Genomic DNA, 19,406 nt, shown 5'->3' with positions numbered 1-19,406 from the left:
TTGTGTGTATGTATAATTTAAATTACGAGCCCAAAATTGCAGAACAAAAATGATTGTCTGAATCAGTCACACTCTCACTTGTGTTAATGAGCAAGCAGCGTTGATAAAATTCATTTATATGTATATCATTCACTCTGCTTTGTAGTACTGTCCTAATGACAAATTCATTTTGTGACTCAGAAGTTTGATATAGTACAAGAGGTTCTGTGTCATGTGCCTCAAGTGAGAAGCGAATTGCGGTTGCTCTACCACCATCTAGTGGTCATGACTGGTTAGTGCAAGTCCTACATGAAAACCAGATTAGCAGTGATATTAACAATAATGAGACAGATGAAAGATTTGGTTGTACTTCATTTTTCACGTTTATTGCTGCTTAGCAGTATTGGTTCTGCCATACAGTGCAAACGGAAATATTGGCGGTTGGATACAGAAAACATTACTGATAAATTGAAGACAAAAAGTTGACCAAAACTGCTTGGCATAAATGTTAAATTGTTAGCTACCTTCAGAGACATTATTTGGAATCTTATTCTAAAAGACCTGCTGGGCCGTCTGTCACTCACAAGCAAGTTTGATTGAATTTTGTGTTAGCTTGTTGTTATCTCAGTGAGCTGACGGCCCACGTCTGGCCCAGGCACTTCAGGGATGGGGTTTGTTGTTGCCACGGTTATTCATCATCTCCGCCACAGATCAACAGTAGGGCCTTGCGGTAGTCACCACCGGTATCTCCCTGTTAAAGAACAACAACACATACGGTTAAGGCAGCGTTAAATCATATATGTGTTGTGTGTGTGTATTTGTGTGTGTGTACCTTGATCATTGAATGCAGAGAACAGGCAAACATTCTCCTGAATTCCTTTCTGATGTCCATCATGTCCACCTCGCTGCGAGTCACCATCACCCTAATCAGAGTCTCATCGTCAGTCCCTGCACCCTGCAAAAAGAACACACAAGAACTTAGAAGACAAAATAGATTTTGGATTTACAGAGACAAAAAGATCAAGATGATGTTCAACTTATGCTTATTTGATTATGTTTATTTATTTGCATTCACTCATTCATTTTTATTGCAGTTTTAAATATTATGTAATCACAGCCTTATTCTCCTTGCTTACTAGAGACAAAGAGTGATTCCAGTTACCTCTCTTTACTGTACCTTTTCTGAGCTTAGTATAAAATGTCTGCAAAAAGCTGTTACTGAAACAACCATTTACTTTACACTTCATTTATTTTCACCTGAAAGTCATTTTGATCTCAGGTGATGCTGTAAACTATGGCAACATAACTGGAGTAATAAAGAAAAACAAGAACACCAGAAGTTATTTTAAGTATCGTGATACATTTATGTGATAAAATAACATGTAGAAGTGGATTTCTAAAATTATTTTCAAAGATATTCGAAAAATATTCTCATGCATGACAAAAATGAAATCAAGGTTAAAGATCATTTTCTTAAGAGGAAAAAGAATAAAAAAAGATGTGTAATATATGCTTCAGCCATTCATATTAAAGTATGAATTTATCCTGTTTATGAAAATGAGTTCATAGAGAGATTTTGCCCCAAGGAAATAATTAGGTCTCGTTTGAGCCTCGAAGTATTGGCCATCTTACCTTCATGGCATAGTAGAGGGTCTCAGCAAAATAGGCTGGGACGCTCCTCGCACACTTCACTTAAAGAGAAGAACAAATAAACAAGAGTCATGGAAAGAACATAAATCATGCAAAGTCCCCCTCCCTTCACCCAGGAGTCATCTCATACCGACAGCGAGAAGCAGGTCTCTCAGGTTGCCAGATGTCTCCCTCTTAATGCTCTCTTCCATTTCATATCCAGCCAGCTTCATGTAAGCCTCAAAGACTGAAACGTACAAATTCAGAATAAGTCTGACGAATGTTACGATGCAAATAGGAGAAAAAAACTGTTGTATTCAGGAGTTTCTCAGGCCTGCACTGTCACTTCTGAATTGTATCTGTTTTGAACTAGTTTATGAGGTTCCTGTTTTATTTTGAAAAAGAACTTAGATCTCACCTTATCTCATATTCTGTCCTTTCTGACGCCCCACATTGTCTGCTTCATTTATGAGTTCTCTGATTAGCTCCTTGCCCAACTTCCTGATTCCATGTGTCTAGTTATGTGTTCAACTGCTTTCTTTATCGGCCCTTTTCTTTCATGTACTGTTGAGATTTTTTAATAATAAGAAATGCTAAAGCTACACTCTCTAAAACTTGCAGGCCGACCCCACCGGTCAATATAGCACTTTCTTTTTGGCTTTTTATGAAACACACCTTTCCTGAGATGTTCTGCACTGCGATTGCCCAAGATGGTGACAAATGTTTGCTCATCAGTGCCAAACTTCTCCTCGCCAGCCTTGAAGAGAACCTGTATTGACAGAAAAAGTTCATTCACAATCACGGAATCATTTTTCACTAAAATGAGCCAGGTCTTGCAGGAAGTTGACAGGATCAACTTCAGTGAATCCATGTTGATGAAAGTAAAGCTTAAATCTTACACATTGTGGACTTGAAAGAAAAAAAAAAGCTCAAAGCAAATGAACAGTGAAGAGTAGAATTACTATTCCTCCATACTTTCATAACATCATAACAAAGCTCTTTTTTTGCCCTCCACTTGCAAACCAATGTGTGCCTTCAGGGGCTAGCGCTTAGATGTGTTTAGCAAAAACATGTGACAATCATATTCCCAAAGAGAGGCACAAAGATCCCATTGATGATTTAGAGCACTGATATTTACTCATGAAGTGAGGGACAGACTCACCTGGGCATCTTCCTGAATTTTCCCCTCCTGAATTCCCCGTTGCCTGTTAGCCTGAGGAAAGACAAAGATTTATCATTGATGATAGGAGGAAAGACGGGGAAAGGAGAGAGGGATTGGGTGACAAGATAAGATGGGCTCACCTGAAGCAGAATCACCAGAAGCCTCTTGAAGTGACCTGAGGTGTCCCCTGAAACGTCCTCCTCCAGATCATCGTCATACTCTAGTAAATAGCAGAAAATGACTTTTTCAGAGTGTTTACCATCTCTGCCATTGTACACGAACGACTCGTGTTCCTGGGTGCCTGCAATTAAGAAGGCGGCCTGGAAACTAGGGACAGAGAAAATGTATTTCAGTCCCCCAAGACCACTTAGTGCTGCCTGTTTCCTTTTAGAATTTTGGCATTCAAAGCCATTTCTCTCAGGAACTAACCAACAGCTCTGACAATGTGTGAGAGGAAGTGACCTAAAGCTCTTAATTGTACCATTAAGCGATCCCATGATCATTTATGCAGCCTTGCAAACACTTCAGGGAACTAGGAGAGCCACCATTTTTGTGTGTAATGTTATTGTGAGGGAAACTGCAGTGACTCCATGGGGCACCACAGGGTTTACCACATTCTTTAAAGAAATATCTGTTTATTTAAATAACTACATATTAAAATATTGTGGTGAACCAATACAAAAGACTGGATTTGTTAATCATCATAGCGAATTTCATTAGTTTCTTGTAAATGGTAAAAGCAGCTGTTAAAATTACGACAGACAAACAAAAATGAACAATCTATGAATATGGGTAACTAATAGATATTTCTGATACATATATATATATATAAACATATATAGTGATATATATCTAGTGTGGATAGTAGTGTGCCCATGTGTGTCTTACCTTGTCTATAAGCAGCAGAAATGTCCTTCACCTGACTAGCTGTTCTGGAGGAAAGAATCTCCACCAGGACTTTCTCATCAGTACCTGCCCCCTAGAGGTCAGACGAAAGAAACGTCATATGAGGAGCTTCCGATCGACAATATCCGATATGAGCGCAGCTCCTACCTTGATGGCATTGCGGAGTGAAGTCACATCATACATGAGGGGTGGGGTCATCAAACCCACGATGAGGGTCTCGAATTTGCCGCCCAGCTCTCCCTTCAGGTCACTGACCAGATCCTGTTATACACAGTGTGTGTTGTAATTAGTTCAGCCTTAAAATAAATGGTTGCTTGCTGGCACTGAGCTATTCGTTGTGGTTGGGCTATTTTGCAGTAGCTCACTCTGTAACACCTGGTCTACGCTGATGGTGTCAGCCTGTTGGCCTTGAGATTTGATACTGAGTTTATTTGAATGGTCTAAAATCATCTTACAGCTGCTATGATGTTAGTTTCTTAGCCTGGATAAATAAAAGCTATCAAAATATTCATAAATAAATTTCCTCATACCACTATTTTTGTAAAAATATTAGCATGCCAGCGGCAAATTGATGAAGCCTGAATTCATGTTTATAATAAGTGACAGACAAAAAATGTTAAGAGGTCACTGTTTGCACAGCATGGTTGATATTGATGAATTCCTTAACACAATTCAGAGGACAAATACAGGGAGGCCCCAAGAGATAAGGCGAGCCTGAATCGATCTCTTCTTCATCTTCTCTGTTTACTTAATACACAAAAAGACTGCCAGGAAATATGTCTAGCATGATATAGATTAAATTGCAAAATGATTAACCATTCAGGAAGAAGGGGATGGAAATGATTAACAGCTATATTAATGGTGTCCTTCATTTTAGCTGACAAAAAGTGTCCACCACTCTTGTTTGACTTTGTCATTCCCATGTTTGCATTGGACTCACAAGGTGTGATCTGAACTGGGCTTTACTCATTTTTAAATATACATAAGATGAGCAAAATCAATACCAGATAAGAATACAACATTTCTCTTATTTTCTGGTTTGATGAGGTAAATTTAAAAATCAATTATTAACGGTATTATTTCCTGTAATGAAACATAATGATTCATCACTTGTCTATGTTATATTGATGAATTCCCCATATCCTACAATGTTGTCAGTGGGTCTAACCTGCTGTACCAGACAGAAGTGTACAATTCAGAGAATAGTCACACAAAATACAAGCAGACAGAGTGAAAACTAATGCTATTTGACACAAGTGTGGATTGGATTACCTTTCCAACTTGTCAACTGAAGCACATTTGCTTAAAGCAACAATAATGGCCTTTGTGATCATTTCCGCTGTCTTGTTGAACTTGAGTCAATAAGGGCAACAAACCTTTCCAAACAGAGTCTTGTAGGCAGAGCTGATCTCCTGCCTCTGGGCGTTGCTGCGAGCTGTCAACAGCTGCAAGATGGCGTCCTCATCGGTTCCTACGGCGACAAGCATCATGGTTGCTCCTCAGGGACCCAAGTGTTTGTACATCCCCACTCTCACATGATATATATTTCCTAAATAACCATGAGAAGCCTGTTGGCTGGACCCCAAATGATCATACTGTCACATACATAATTACTGATGCAATGTTCAGCATGTGTTTGCTCAGTTTCTCACATTTCATGCCGACTGTGTATTTCACAGCTGTTTGGGTGGAGCCCACTCAAACAGAAGGGCAAGTTTTTCACAGTGCAACTACTAAAAAAAAACCCTTCTGATTGTTTTATCATAGAAGAGGACCAGATGACAAACCTTCTCGCACTTGCTCCACTAAAAGCCACAGGAGGTCTTTCCTACCTGAGGCTATCAGACTTTTTAATTCCTCTTCCTTCAGCCGAAGGGAATATTCAAATCTTTGTACTTTTTAAGACCTTAAAACACTTGATAGCCTCAACTTTGACACTTTATATTTTATTGTATTTCTTATTCTCCCTCCTTTCTACTATTATCTATTATTGTTATGTTTTACTTGAAACTCTGGCATAACAATTTCCTTCAGGATAAATAATGTTGCTCTTATTCTTATTCATATCAAATGTCAGCATGCAAGAGGACGATCATCTTACCCAATCCTTTCATGGCCTTGTAGAGCACCTCTGCATCGCCACTGGCGTTGAAGTTTCCACTGGCCTTAATGGTTCCTTTGGTTGCCTATTATAAAAAAAAAAGAAAAAAAAAAGATGATCGTCCTGGTATTTATGTTCCTTTCTATCCTTTAAGGGTTCTCTGGCATCAAATGAGCCACATCCCAAGCTCTTTGTGTTCCCGATCATAAGCACAGAAATTCTTTTTTCATAGGGCTGTAATTGACTAATTGCGGGAAACTACCAATGTGTTTCCATACTTTTTACGATTGTGTTCATTACATTATTTTTCTATTTAGGAGTACTATTATCATTATCATCATTATTTATTTGCTTTGTCCTTCTTAAATAAAAAGTTTTTATTTGAGATTTTTAATGTTTTATGTAGTCCTATTAAGATTAAAAACAACATAAGTTTATTAGAAACATGTTAATGGTAAAAAAGGATAATAAATAGATAACGATGGGGTCTTTGGTATGACTTAAACAACTGCTCCCTGGGTACTGTATAAAATGAGATTACTGCATCCATCAAGTGAAAATAAAGAACAGATCTGTGCATCAGATTCAAAATAGATAGTACAACTTATTCAGAACATATTTCACATGGCAGATTAACCGCATTTTTGATAAAAGCACTTTCAAAAATAATGTTATAAATATTGACGATATTTGATGAGCAGAACTTTAAGATCATCTCCTGACACACCTTAGCACTCATCGAAGTTACATACACCTTTCTATGAGTTATTATGTTTATATGCTTTTCAAACAGTTTCCCAATTTTAGAATAACTGGATGACATGCAGAGATCTTAAAGAAATCCAAGCATGCTGATGCTTCATGCTCAATGCATTAATCATCATTTCCCTGCCCTTTTCCAGATGTTGGAAACTGTCCACAATTTGGGACAAAAAAAAGAGCATGGTCAATCATTTCTCTTTGCATTTTGATAATGTCGGAAAAACATTCCCTCCAAAATTGATTTCCAGTTAAACAGTTTCTTGGTGGTGTTACAGAGCTGCAGAAACTAGAATAAGAACAATTAACAATGAAAAAGCCATGCCTTCCTTTATTTCAAGGGAGGGAGGTTGTTTAGAAAGAAAATCCACAGGAATTTCTGACCTAGACGATGTTGAAAAAAGCAGGATGACCAAAAGCCTGTCAGTGTTAACAACCAAGATTTTGTGTTCTTCTGCAGAGAGCGCTGCCAAAACATTCAAGTACTCTTCTCTCTCTCTCACTAACAGACCCATCACTGCATGATAATGTAAATCTAATCAATGTGCAGATGGCTGATTGGCAAACAGCTGAGCTGAGACGTTTGGTCAACAACGCTACACAATGCAGGTCATTTTCCCTGGAATGTTCGGGAATGAAGCAAGTTTAGACATAACCTGGTAGAGCGGCGTCTCTGCAGGAGGTATGTGGGCGCTCTCAGGAAAAGTGGAGACACAGCGACGTCACACCCTGCTTCGCCATTCATTCCTACATTTATCAACTGTGGCTGCCATGGACGCGATCATTTGTCCAAGAAAAGAAATATCCCGATATATTGTGGAATTATTTTAATCAAATGAATCAATAACCTTGGGATATTATAGTCGCTCATATTTTTTTTAATGTAGAATGAAAATATTATAAATTCAGATGACAGAATTTCAGTAAAAGACATCTTCCGAAATCTCTCATTATTTTTCATAGGTGATCTAGTAAAAATCAAATGACTACCCTGAATAACAACACAAAGAAATGCTGATTTTCCTTTTTTTTCCGAATGGAACACATATTTAAAAGTTACACAAGAGGTTCCTTTTTTTGCCCATCTCAAGGAAAAATTCTCAAAATAGTCCGAAAATTTGATTTCCGTTTGGTTTTTATGTTATTTGCTCTGTGTGTGAGCCTGGAAAGGCTTCATTAGAACGAACCTGTGTGCAGCTTATAGGAAGGGATGTTGGTAGGGGAGGAAGTGGAATATCTTCTGCTGTTTTCATGACATTTTAAAATAGCAACATTACTCCATCCTGACTTGAATGATAAAAAATGAGCTGTTTCCCCTTTAAGAGTGCAAGGGTGGAGTTAAAACTTCAGCCCAGATGTGGGTGTAGTACGCACAGAAAGAGGTGGGGAGAGACAGGCAGGCCCACCCGAATGGAAGGGAGTCCACATGAGTCATAGCCCAAACTTCCCTACTTCTCCAAATGAACCCTATGTGCTCTGAACACACTCACACACACACGACAGTGCCACTATCTTTGCGAGGACTACTTTTGCCCTCACCTACCTCACCCCGCTGTTACATTGACTCTTAAACTAAACTGAATCGGGGCTTTTACCGACCCGTCACGTTCGACTGATGGAAGCAGACGTGTCTTCACTTAGCGAGGGTTAAGAATTAACCCGGTCCTCACAAAGATAGCTGAGCACATGCCATTCGTACAGCGTACAGTGTGTTCATAAAGCCCAAATTTACATTTTCATGACATTGTCCGATGCCCTGACCTTGAGCAGTTTGGAGCAGCACAGATTGAATGAGGAGTCAGAGGTCAAGGGGAAGATAAGCAAAGTGCACATGGGGAAACTTTTCCCTGCTTTTCAGATGAAAGTGGACGACATTACATAATGCTGAATAAAGTGGGCGTTGTCTCTCAGAAACGAGAGGGTGAAGGGGGGAAAAAAAAGTGACATTTGCATAAATAACGGACTTTACGGTTCACTAACTTACCGTCCAAGAGGATATGTTTGTTTTACTTTTTTGTTAGCTCGACGATACTGTCCATGAAAACTCACCATTGTGACGGAAGAGCTTGTCAGCTTTTTTTTTCCACAGATAGGAATGTGCTGTAAAAGAACGGAGAGAAAAAGTTATTCAAGAGCTAAACAAAGTCACTAAAATGGTATAAATCGCGGAAGTGAGGCAGTTTTATGGTTTTTAAGCCGAAGCAGATGCCCGTGACTAAGTTCCGCTCCAGATTGTCCTGCCCGGCATCAGCTGTCAAATTCCCCCGACTGGTGCTCTCCAAGTTGGGACGCGGACCAGGTGGATCCCCGGCGGTCCGCACTCACCTGGCGGATGCTGGAGATCTGGAGTTGCCCGAAAAACTTCCCGATGGGATTCGGTGCTCGGTGAGACGGAGAGACCCGACGGAGAGAGGAGAGGAGAGGAGGAGGAGGGAAAGAAGAACGGCTGAGTCCGGATCCCCTCGGAAAAAGAAGCCTATAAGGGCGCGTATGTGTGCCACACCCTGGTGCGCACAGACGCAGGCGGGCCGCCGGGCATTCTGGGAAATGTAGTTTTTTTTGGGGGGGGGTTGGCGTTCTTGTGGCACAGAACTAATAGGGTCCGTCATGTCTGAAAAGTGATTCTTTTGTGTAAGGCAAAGGCAACGTTATTGTCAATGCTGCCACACCTTCACGCATACTGAGCATTGAAATAGCGTTACTCTTAAGACCCATGGAGCAAAAGTATTTCTCCTTTCGGGTTTTCCCCTCAGGGGTCGCCGCAGTGAATCAGTCTTCTCCATCTAACCCTATATTCTGTATCCTCTCTCACTACGTCCATAAATCTTCTCTTTGGTCGTCCTCTGGACCTCCAATTATAGCACCTGTCTACCAATATATTCACTATCCCTTCTCCGTACATGACCGAATCATCTCAGTCGGGCTTCTCTGACCCCTCCAAAACATTTAACATGTGCTGTTCGCGTGATAGGCTCATTCCTGAGGAAGCAAAAGTACACAAAATTGTAAATAATTTGTGCTGAGGTAGATACAATAGTTATGATGAGAATCTACATATACTTTTCATAAAATCCACAGTAAACACTTCTGGCAATCATGTGATGAAATGTATTTATGCTCAGGATAGAGGTCTAGATTGGCCGCATACTCCTGTTGATTCTGTTCAGCAACACCATAGACTGATTTTTTTTCCAGCCTGTGCAATGTAAACCAAAGTACTCTATGAGCAATATCAGAATCCATGCAGGAGAAATGCAGGAGAGTATTAGCATTCTACTTTTGGAAGTTTGCCTAAAAAGTATTGCGCAACAGGTTGTGATAATAACTGAACAAATGTAAATTTGATGATGTCATTTAGTTTTAAGTTGCACAGCCTGCAAAACCAGATTTCCTAATGACCAAAAAGCATTGCTCTCATCCAGTCCAGGTTTTATCTTGTTCAGCTTGAAAGGATAACTAACCAATCTAATCAAAACTGTAGTGTTATGTTTGCTTTTAAAGGTTAAATGAGAGTTTTACAGTTTTGGATTTTCTACGAAGTTCCCTTTTGTGCTCAGGCAACTATCGGGCTTTGCCAAAGACTTTACAATGTTTACTAGGTGTCTATTAACTGAGCCTGTATGTTGCTGATCAAGGGGACTTTTGCATTTTATTTTCTGAGATCATCTGAGAACATCGGGACTGTGTTTTTCCAAAAATGATAGATTGTCATGATGTATTTTGAAATTGCTGAAACATATCAGTGTTTAAACATGTCACTGATGATTGAAATTATCGTAAAGTAGGCGTCATTATGATTAGGCTTCTGTTGTATAAAAAAAGGTTGATCCTCTTAACTTTTTGCATTAGCTGCTCATTTAATAATTCAGAAAACAATGGCATAATCCCATAATCAATGCGTTAATGATGCTGCAACTTGGGATACCAGCCTTCTACACCAAGTGAGACTAAACAGAAGACAAATGTTAGTAGGGAAATGAATGGATGAATGAAGAATGTTGTGTTATATATTTGATCAGGATGGCTTCTACGCTGAATACTGCTCTATCTGTTTGCTTCTGCTTCGGCATGCTGGGAATCTGCATACCAAATAAAACACCAAGTAAACTGATTTGACCCGGACATCGGTTCTAACATTGATCCAGAAACAACAGAGTCAAAGATACTGGTTATTCACAATGATTTTAACAATCATTTAAAAATATATGTATAATGTTTTTTTTTTAATTAAAATAATTGTATCATGTGATCTATATTATGATCTAAAATCCATTCATCGTAAGTGTGTGAAAACAAGATAAAGAATTCAACTTGGTTCTAGCGTTGGTCTATGTTGATACATTTATATTGAATTGATCAAACAGTAGTCAGGTTTACATTAAAATAATATGCATAAACACAAGTCATTAATTAATAAAAAGCATCCCCTTTATAAATATGTAACTTTGGCCATTTCTGTTCTGACAACTGAAATGTAAAACATTTCTATCTTTACGTCACCACAAGATTTAACATGATCGAAATCACAGAATTTATAGGCTGTGTTTGATAACAGGTCGCAGTGAAGTGTCACCTAGGTATTTGCAAAACAAAGAGACAACAGTACGCCACTGTGCTCCAGTGGATATGCTACAACAAATCTGCTGATCACATCTCTTCGGAATAATGTTGGACTATGTTTGTGCATCAGTGTATTCCAGCTTCCTTCTCGATTCCTTTATGGAGATTCTTCCCTTTAAACCCAGTTACAAATGTCTAAAACAGGCAGAGGCACGACAAATGGACAGACGCACCTTGAAAAAAAATCACCAGCTATCCATATCTGTCTGACCGATGACTCATCAAGTCAGAGCTCATTTTATCAAACACTTTGAGCGACCTAACATCAGAGGTATACATGATAGACAACCCCTCCATGTATCCATATTCCCTTCTGATTAACATATATCTCCAGAGAGCGCCTATGTAAATAACACATGTTGTGCCGCTCCACTCTGCGATTTACAGCTCAACTGTCATATTTTATGTTCAGTGTCTTCTAATACTAAAGTGATTTCTTCCCACAGCACATGCAAAAAGGGAAGGATACTTTGGAATTTGAAACCGTGTGGAGGACGTCTGGCAGCGTGGGTTCTGTCTGCATGTCGATCGGGCGTAATGAGGAGCAGGCTTGGCAGATTGATCGCAGGTGTGGTCTGCCTATATCTACACCTTGGAGCTTTGTATAGTTAAACATCAGCAAGTGAGAGAGTGGTTCCCTATTTTTTGATCGCAAGAGCTGTGTTTTATGGTTGTTTCTTATCACAAAAGGTCCTTTAGGTTCCCTTTACTGATAAAACCATAAACATTTCTTCTTCCAGTTCCAGTTTAAGTTGCATTGTACTTATTGAAAATAACTGAAATGGCTTACAGCAGTGTTAAGTCCAGCAGGTGTTGTAAAGAACATGTGGAAACAATAACGTTGAGAAACACATGCATTGTAATTGACACAAACTTCTGTTTTCTCAGATGCAAGCAGTCGCTTGCTTCTTTTATTTGATGAGCTCAGAGAAATCTCTCTTCAGCTGATGAATGTGGTGGAGGCCTTCTGTCAAAGTGGTACATAAAGTACGATACTGCCTGCAAAGAAGATGGAACATGCGAGTTACATAATCTGCTGGAAAATTGCATTTTTGAGCGGATGGGGCTTCAACGTGTGGTAAAAATCAACCAGCATCTTGTATTTCACTCATCGGCATTTACCTCTTTCGCCAGAGAACTAAATCTTTCCCATAAGGTGGTTTCCTGTGCATCGTGTATTTGCAAGTGTATTTGCAGTCCCTAAGTCCTCTATTGTAAGTCGCTTTGGATAAAAGCGTCTGCCTAATGTAATGGTTTTCAATGTAGTGTACATTTTTCTCTGATAGAGTTAAGCTGGGTTCTGTAGCGTTTAAAACAAGTTTGAGGATGATCTTGAGAAATTAGGGAAATGTTGAGGTGCTTGTGGAGAACTTTGCTATCTGCGCCTCACGGGTTATCTGATCCCGGGTTGACCCCCCCGCGTCTGCCGGTAAATGGTACGACCGGGAGTATATAAAAGCAGGCACGCTTCAAAAACAGACAGAAAACCGATGCAAAAAACCTAGTTCGAAGCACACAACACGGAAAACTTTAGTAAAAATGGAGTGGACTCCGATGGAAATCAATCCTGAGGTGAGGGGATATTTCGATGACTTTATATTATATGCTCCCAGACGACAAATTCACCTGTTCCTTCTTTTATATCTCGTTCCAGATGCTGAATAAGGTGGGTAGCAAAACGTTTAGATGCTGAGTCATGGCGTCATATTGCTAACATTAGCTTGTACGGTAAGTATTTTTTATTCCCCCCTCATGTGGGATTGCTAAAACCGTGCTTTTCTTGACAAACGTGGTCGCTGTTAATCAATAAATATTATTATCCTGCCCCCCCCCCCTTCTCTTCAAGTCGTGTCGACATTATAATGTCGATGTTTTGAAGACTTTAATGTTAAAACTGCGATAAAAAAAGAACCCAAAACAAAACGTTCCATTCAAAAGCAACAGCATCCTTCCGCGCAGCGTGTTTGCTAAAGGGTGTGGTCTGACGGGAGCCGCACAACGCAGCATCTTTTTCCTCCCCTCAAACGCTCTTTATTCGTCCATTGTGTTTTCAGATGATGAGTAAGCTGGGCGTGAGCGAGAGCTGGCGTTTTGTGGACGTGCTCGGCTTGGAGGGCGATCAGCTCACCGCCGTCCCTAAACCGTGCTGTGCCTTGATGCTGCTCTTCCCGCTGACACAACAGGTATTGATAGGAGGTCTTGCTGGAAGGGACGCAGCAAGGGTGTGGTGGGCCAGTGAGGCAGGCCGTCTGGGGTGGAAGGCACCGGAGGAGGGCAACAAAACCTGCAATGTGTTTAATGGCTGGAAATAAAGAGGAGATCGATTTTAATTTCCAATATGGAGTTTTAATTTTCCTCTCTATTCACCGATGTACAACACTGAGGCTTGCTTGTTTTGTTTTTTGTTGTTGTTTATAACTCAGTCCATTTTCCTTTGATGGGAAATGCCAAGGTGCTTTTTAACTAAAACTTAATTCCTTTTTTACTCCATTAAATAAAAATGGCAGCTGATAAAGCACCAAATAATCGCATTTCTTCAACACCAAAAACTGACTATAGATATGAGCTCCAATTCGGTAGCTTTGTCTCCATCAAGAAATAAAAGACACATGAGCCAAATGCAGTTCTCTGCCAAGTACCCCCGCTGTTTATTCTGATAATCAACATATTTGTATTTTTTTGAGGCTCGCGTGTTTTTTTGTTGTTGTTTATAACTCAGTCCATTTTCCTTTGATAGGGAAATGCCAAGGTGCTTTTTAACGAAAACTTAATTCCTTTTTTACTCCATTCAAAAAAAATGGCAGCTGATAAAGCAACAAAATCGCATTTCGTCAACACCAAAAACTGAGTATAGATATGAGCTCCAACTCTGTAGCTTTGTTTCCGTCAAGAAAAAAAAAAGACATATAGCTCAAATGCAGTTCTCTGCAAAGTACCTGCTGTTTATTCTGATAATCAATGTATTTACGGTGTTCTGGTATTCTGTTGCACCATTAGAGCAAGCAATTACATCAAACTTGGGTTTTTCCTCTTCTGGAAATCTGCAACGGGGAGCAGTCGGTGTATCCAAACGACTATTTTTCTGCTATGTTTTCAAACTCTGGATATATAATCAAAACATTTTCAGCAATATATTTACCACCCCAAACTACAGCTTTGAACATTTCAGACCTATTGTCCAAATAGCAGTGCATAGTCATCATGATGCGGCTTAAAGTGACTGCAACAGACATCGGAGAGGTTCTCAAGTAAATAATCAATGGTACAATACTTACCGGTACTATTTTTGATCATGTCTTCTTGCACTCTTTGTTTGCTCACTAAGATTTTAAGTATCAACTTTGTTGCACAGTGTTATTGAGTGCGGATGACCGTGATCATTGTGTTTTGTGTGTTTGGGGGTGAATGGCAGCATGAAAATTTCAGACAGCAGCAGACAGATAAGGTGACTGGAGGCACTGACGTGTATTTCCTGAAGCAGACAGTGGGCAATTCCTGTGGCACCATCGCCCTGCTGCATGCTGTGGCCAACAACAAAAACAAAGTGACATTTGGTAATGAATATTCAACACTCTAGGTTGAAAATTAACAGTATTTTCAGGCCAAACCGTCTTTACAGAGTAGCTATTAGCCTTATTTTTCAAATTCACTTTTCAGTCTTTCCGTGAAACAAAACCACAACACTTGCACAATTAGACCTTGGTTGATAGAGAAATTGGCCAATTTTTTTGAAAAAAGTCAGATATAAAGAAGCAATGAAGATCGCAGAGAAAACTTAAAGAAATGGACATAAGCTGGTGGCGGGAAAGGTGGGTTTTTTTTTCTCCGCCAGGCGTTTGGAGAGAGCATCCTATCAAGACAGCTAGTCGAGAACAAACCATTACATGGTTGTAATTGTGCCTGAAAACTAAGCAAACAAGGTCTGATTCTGATTAAATTGACCAATGTTTCCGGTCAAGATTTGATCAACGTAACAAAACCCTCTTGATTCTTATACATTGTACTTTATAGATTGATTACAGACTATGGTCAGGTATTTTGACACAGGCTAATGGTAACTAAGATCTTTACATTTTTATTTATTTTTTTTACAGACACTGGCTCCCCCTTAAAGAAATTTCTGGACGACACTGCAAAAATGAATGCAGATGATCGTGCTAAACATCTGGAGAAGAACCAGGTAACAAACACACTGATAAAGCACATCTTTGACAGTGTCTGAGATTCAAACCCCTGGAAAACTGATCGGATAAAATTGATGAAGGATATTTCTCATTTACATTTGAGACACACACACGCTTTCACTTGATGCATATCTACTTAGATGTTTTGAATATAATTTTTGAATGTTTTTATATAGCTTTGCATTATATGCTGAATAGTGTAATTTGCAGGAAGTGCAGTGCCACGTTTATACATTTTGTTAGTGTTATAATTTCTAACCACTTGAGGGCGCCATGTACAAAAACACCTTATCTTCGAGAGCTGTGCTGTGAAACATTGATGGAATTTAAAAACTCGTTAAAAATTTGTTTTTTTTTTTCAACATTTTGGTGACCTGTTGAAATAACTGCATGCATTTGCTTAATGATAGCATTAAAGAAGTTGTATTCTTTTGATCTTAAACTTAATATATTGAATGCTTTATCCCAGGCAATCCGTGATGCCCATAATGATGTCGCTACACAGGGACAATGTAGGGTAAGATTTCCAAATTGATGGATAAACGCTTACATCTGACTGATGGAAGGAGTATAATAGATTTCAAGGGGCCAAAACATCTTGCTTTGTTTGGGTTTTTTTCTGAAATGCTTGGAAACTGGACTAATTATCAAATACAATTCCTCATCTTTTACAGCCAGAGGCAGATAAAGTCAACTTCCACTTCATTGCCTTTGTCAATATAAATGGACAGCTTAGTGAATTTGGTAAGATGATATCCCTGTCATGTGCATTTCTGTATTTTTTACTATTTTGGCTCTAAAATGCCTGCCTTATGTTTTTTTTTTTTGTTGTTTTTTTTTAGATGGGAGAATGAATGGACCTGTCAGTCATGGAGCTACCAAAGAGGACTCCTTTGTAAAGGTATCTGGAAGCACTTGTTGTTTTTCCTGTGAATATCAGCTAAGAGTTGTTTTGTGTCAGAATGCACCTTTCCACATTATGAAAGACTTGTGTGAGTGCCAAAAGTACTTACTGCAAAGTACTTTCAGACAGTGTGTAAAATATTAGGGTTCATAACATATTTTTTTTCTCATAGCAGGTGATGTAAAAGTGCTATTTCAAAGTCAAAACATACAGTATTTCCCTATCTATCTCGTTGACTCTAAAATTACACTTCATCTATTTATCTTGTTAAATCGACTCTAAAATTACACTTCATGGTAGGACCTGAATTGCTAAATATAATTTTCCTGTCTTGTCTAGGATGCTGCTGAGGTTTGTCGTGGGTTCATGGAAAGAGAGCAGGGCGAAGTACGTTTCTCTGCTGTGGCTCTGTGTCGCAGCTAGATCCTGCAGAGGACGCTGGACCAAACTGAAAACCAAAATGTCTTGGATCATTCACAGTACAAACACAATCATCAGACATCCAGAACATCCTGTGTACACGAACATCTGCAGACACTATGCACTGTAACACACATTGTTTCCACATATTGTACTCATCTTGTCTGCTAAGCATTCTTTACAACATCAGCTAGACTTGCACGATTATTTTCGGTTTATCATATAGCCTTGTTGTAGAACAACAAATTCCACTGTGCCGATATCCCAGTGATGAATATTGACGCTTACGCCTTTTGTGCCAATCCGATTTAATGAGTGCGAGAAGGAAAAAAGCAAAAAATTTGCTTGGAGAGACATTTTCTCTCTGAATGCCTCTTGTTGACTGGATGGTTGAGATTACAAGGATCTGACATTCCTTAGAGCAGCCCAAATGTATCTGTAGGAATAATTTGACCATTGTTGTAACACTGACAAGAAAAAACTTTTGAATTTTTTTTTGGTGTCCTACTGGCACTTTCAGGAAAAAAAGAGGTTTTCTTTCAGAGATTTGAATTTGAAGTGCAGACTGATAGGAATTGTTCTTTGTTGAAACTACTTTTTCAGATATTGACAGCACAGCTTTGTTTGCACTTTTTATGAAAAGTAATCAAGAACTGATAAAAGCACTGTTGGTTCAAAAGTTTAGGAATAAAGAAAAAATAAACTAACTTGAAAAAGATGAGGCGAATCTAAATGATGGGCTTCTCTGTTGGGTTGTTGTGCACTGTTTAGGCTGTGAACCAAGTGTTTACCTTTCTGCAGTTTGCAAGTTCTCTGTTGCTGTAGTTCTTACTGGTAATGCAGCTGTTAAAATTCAATAAAGCAACCCTTACACTGAAAGATGTGGGTTGTTGCTTTCCTTTGTCAACAGATAAGCGCCCGATTCATCCTGGAGGCGTGTTTCATTCATGGAAAATGTCACTCTTCAAACCCCAAATGACTTTCCACGTGGAAGCAAGTACTGTAACACTGATAAAAAATGTGTCCAAACCACACCCCTGGAAAATGTCCAGCCCTGCCCCATCATAGCATTTTCATTGATGCCTATTGTGTTTATCTGATTTGGCATGGTCGGCCTTTCCATTATTTAGAGAATGATGTGATGACCTAGCTGTACTAAAACACATTAAGTAGGGCAGGTAGTGTATTTTTGGCCTGCTTATGGGGTAACTTTACCTGCAGTAGAAAATAAAGACCACCAGGGGGCAGTTGGCCCTATTTAGACATTTCTGGTTGTAGCATCATGTAGACGTTACTCCTATTTATAGCTGAAGTAGTGGAATTTCTATTACATTACTGAATTATGTTAACACCGAGTGAAGTTATTGGTTTAAACTATTTCGTAGAATGATTTCACATTTTGGAACATGCAACGCTGAAGAAAGAATGTGTTGAAACATTTATCAATTTAAAGAAGCCCAATTGTAGATTCAATTTGAAAATATCCTTAACAGTTGCAGACTGCACCCAGGTCAGTGTGGTTGTGTGCTGCCAGCAAAAAATGCCAATGCTTGTCCTCTATCTGATTTCCTCCCTTTGTTATGTCCTCTGCCTGCATTTAGTTCCTTCAGTCCTTAAATTAACTCCTGTTGAGCTGTGGTCAGTTGTTGCCTCGCCAAACCTCTGCCTGCTACAGTGTCTCATATTTGCTTTTGTTTTGTTTTTTTTCAGATTGGCCAGTTTGCAATTGGTTGACAGTCGTACAAGAATGTAGTGGAAAGGTTGGTTGAAGGTTGTCTGGGGGCCAGATGAAACAGCTCCCCGTGTTTAATTTGCCCCAGTCAAAGCAATTAGGTCTGGCAATGGCAGGCTAAATTGTAGGTTGTTTCTGTAGCGCATTATGATTTAATAATTAGATTATGGAATTGCAGCCGAGCAAAATTACCCATAAAAGAAGCCCTGGGGGCACAGAGGAATTTTCACCCAAGCTCCGTATCAATGGATTATCTGTAAAACCTTACTCTGGAAATTGAAAAATTACCATAATTATGATAAACATTTAGAAACCTATATTTTTTCCTCAAAACGAGGTCCCTTCCAAAGCTGGACAGTTAGCATTTCTTCCATAAGTCACATTGAAGAACTGCAACTTCAGATTGGATTTTAGACGTGAATTTCACTTTAGTCCAGCCAGTCTGACAGATTTGTGCTGCCATTTAATGTAAATTTCTTTTTTTTTTCATATGCACATTTATACATTTCCACATGTATGCCCACTTTTACGAAATCCAGATAAATATCCCCAGATATTTGCACTCTGCGGTGGCTTTTGCGTCGGAATGTGTGCAAATCTCGGTGGATCTAAAAAAAAAAAATCCGAATATGCACTTGCAGGCTCTTCACATCTGCAGCCGTTTAACATGGATGCACGGTGGCTGAAGATCGGGTGGTGGTGGTGGGGGGTCCCGTCCCCCCCCCCCAGTTGAAGCGCCGCCGTCATAAACTGCAGCAGAGCGCGTCTGCAGCGTTGCAGGAGCCACGGGTGGACTTTACGAGGCTCAGGTGGATGATAAATCTCCCCACGCAGCTTCTTCTCCCAGCCGGCGGGGGTGGAAATAACGGGACGATCTTTGCAGTCTCCACTCATCTTGCGCGTTCTCGTCCTCCCTCCCTCCCTCCCTCTCTCTCTCCAATCATTTTCTACCCCCCCCCATGCAGATTCCTTCCTGCGCGTTCCCGCTCCCACAGAGCGGCTGCAGAGGA

The 19,406-nt window shown here is 39.6% G+C and overlaps 2 protein-coding genes across 4 annotated transcripts; one reads left to right on the top strand and one right to left on the bottom strand.

Moving 5' to 3' along the window:
• Positions 1 to 338: 338 nt before the first annotated feature.
• On the bottom strand, positions 339 to 9,001 carry anxa5b (annexin A5b). Its single transcript, XM_086157425.1, has 13 exons — positions 8,862 to 9,001; positions 8,586 to 8,636; positions 5,778 to 5,862; positions 5,053 to 5,147; positions 3,824 to 3,937; positions 3,659 to 3,749; positions 2,911 to 2,990; positions 2,771 to 2,821; positions 2,284 to 2,377; positions 1,760 to 1,855; positions 1,612 to 1,670; positions 812 to 934; positions 339 to 730 (listed from the first exon to the last, which is right to left on the bottom strand). Exons 2-13 carry the CDS (start codon positions 8,586 to 8,588, stop codon positions 668 to 670), a joined length of 954 nt encoding a protein of 317 aa, XP_086013551.1. The 5' UTR covers positions 8,589 to 8,636; positions 8,862 to 9,001; the 3' UTR covers positions 339 to 667.
• Positions 9,002 to 12,636: 3,635 nt separating this feature from the next.
• On the top strand, positions 12,637 to 17,543 carry uchl1 (ubiquitin carboxyl-terminal esterase L1 (ubiquitin thiolesterase)). 3 transcript variants are annotated; one of them, XM_086157423.1, is made up of 9 exons: positions 12,638 to 12,728; positions 12,811 to 12,884; positions 13,211 to 13,339; positions 14,569 to 14,710; positions 15,251 to 15,336; positions 15,810 to 15,857; positions 16,015 to 16,084; positions 16,183 to 16,241; positions 16,584 to 17,543. In XM_086157423.1, the coding sequence occupies exons 2-9, from the start codon at positions 12,843 to 12,845 to the stop codon at positions 16,665 to 16,667; spliced, it is 660 nt and encodes a 219-aa protein (XP_086013549.1). In that variant the 5' UTR covers positions 12,638 to 12,728; positions 12,811 to 12,842; the 3' UTR covers positions 16,668 to 17,543. The 3 variants fall into 3 exon arrangements, with proteins under 3 accessions (XP_086013550.1, XP_086013549.1, XP_086013548.1); XM_086157422.1 differs by having other exon boundaries at positions 12,645 to 12,728; positions 12,811 to 12,822; XM_086157424.1 differs by lacking the exon at positions 12,811 to 12,884 and having other exon boundaries at positions 12,637 to 12,728.
• Positions 17,544 to 19,406: the final 1,863 nt, after the last annotated feature.

This window comes from Fistularia commersonii, chromosome 12, assembly GCF_037954325.1.
Source record: "Fistularia commersonii isolate RoL2024-O1a breed Wild chromosome 12, RoL_Fcom_v1.0, whole genome shotgun sequence".
NCBI classification, from domain to species: domain Eukaryota; kingdom Metazoa; phylum Chordata; class Actinopteri; order Syngnathiformes; family Fistulariidae; genus Fistularia; species Fistularia commersonii.
The sequence above is the reverse complement of the archived record's forward strand: the minus strand, read 5'-3'. Positions and strand labels throughout refer to the sequence as shown.

Coding starts and splice junctions, on each gene's coding strand:
- anxa5b (XM_086157425.1), bottom strand. Junction 3,750..3,823: donor CACTCCGCAATGCCATCAAG/GTAGGAGCTGCG, acceptor TCTGACCTCTAG/GGGGCAGGTACTGATGAGAA. Junction 935..1,611: donor CCCTCTACTATGCCATGAAG/GTAAGATGGCCA, acceptor TTCTTTTTGCAG/GGTGCAGGGACTGACGATGA.
- uchl1 (XM_086157422.1), top strand. CDS start 12,696: ATGGAGTGGACTCCGATGGAAATCAATCCTGAG. Junction 15,858..16,014: donor CTACACAGGGACAATGTAGG/GTAAGATTTCCA, acceptor CATCTTTTACAG/CCAGAGGCAGATAAAGTCAA. Junction 16,242..16,583: donor AAGAGGACTCCTTTGTAAAG/GTATCTGGAAGC, acceptor TGTCTTGTCTAG/GATGCTGCTGAGGTTTGTCG.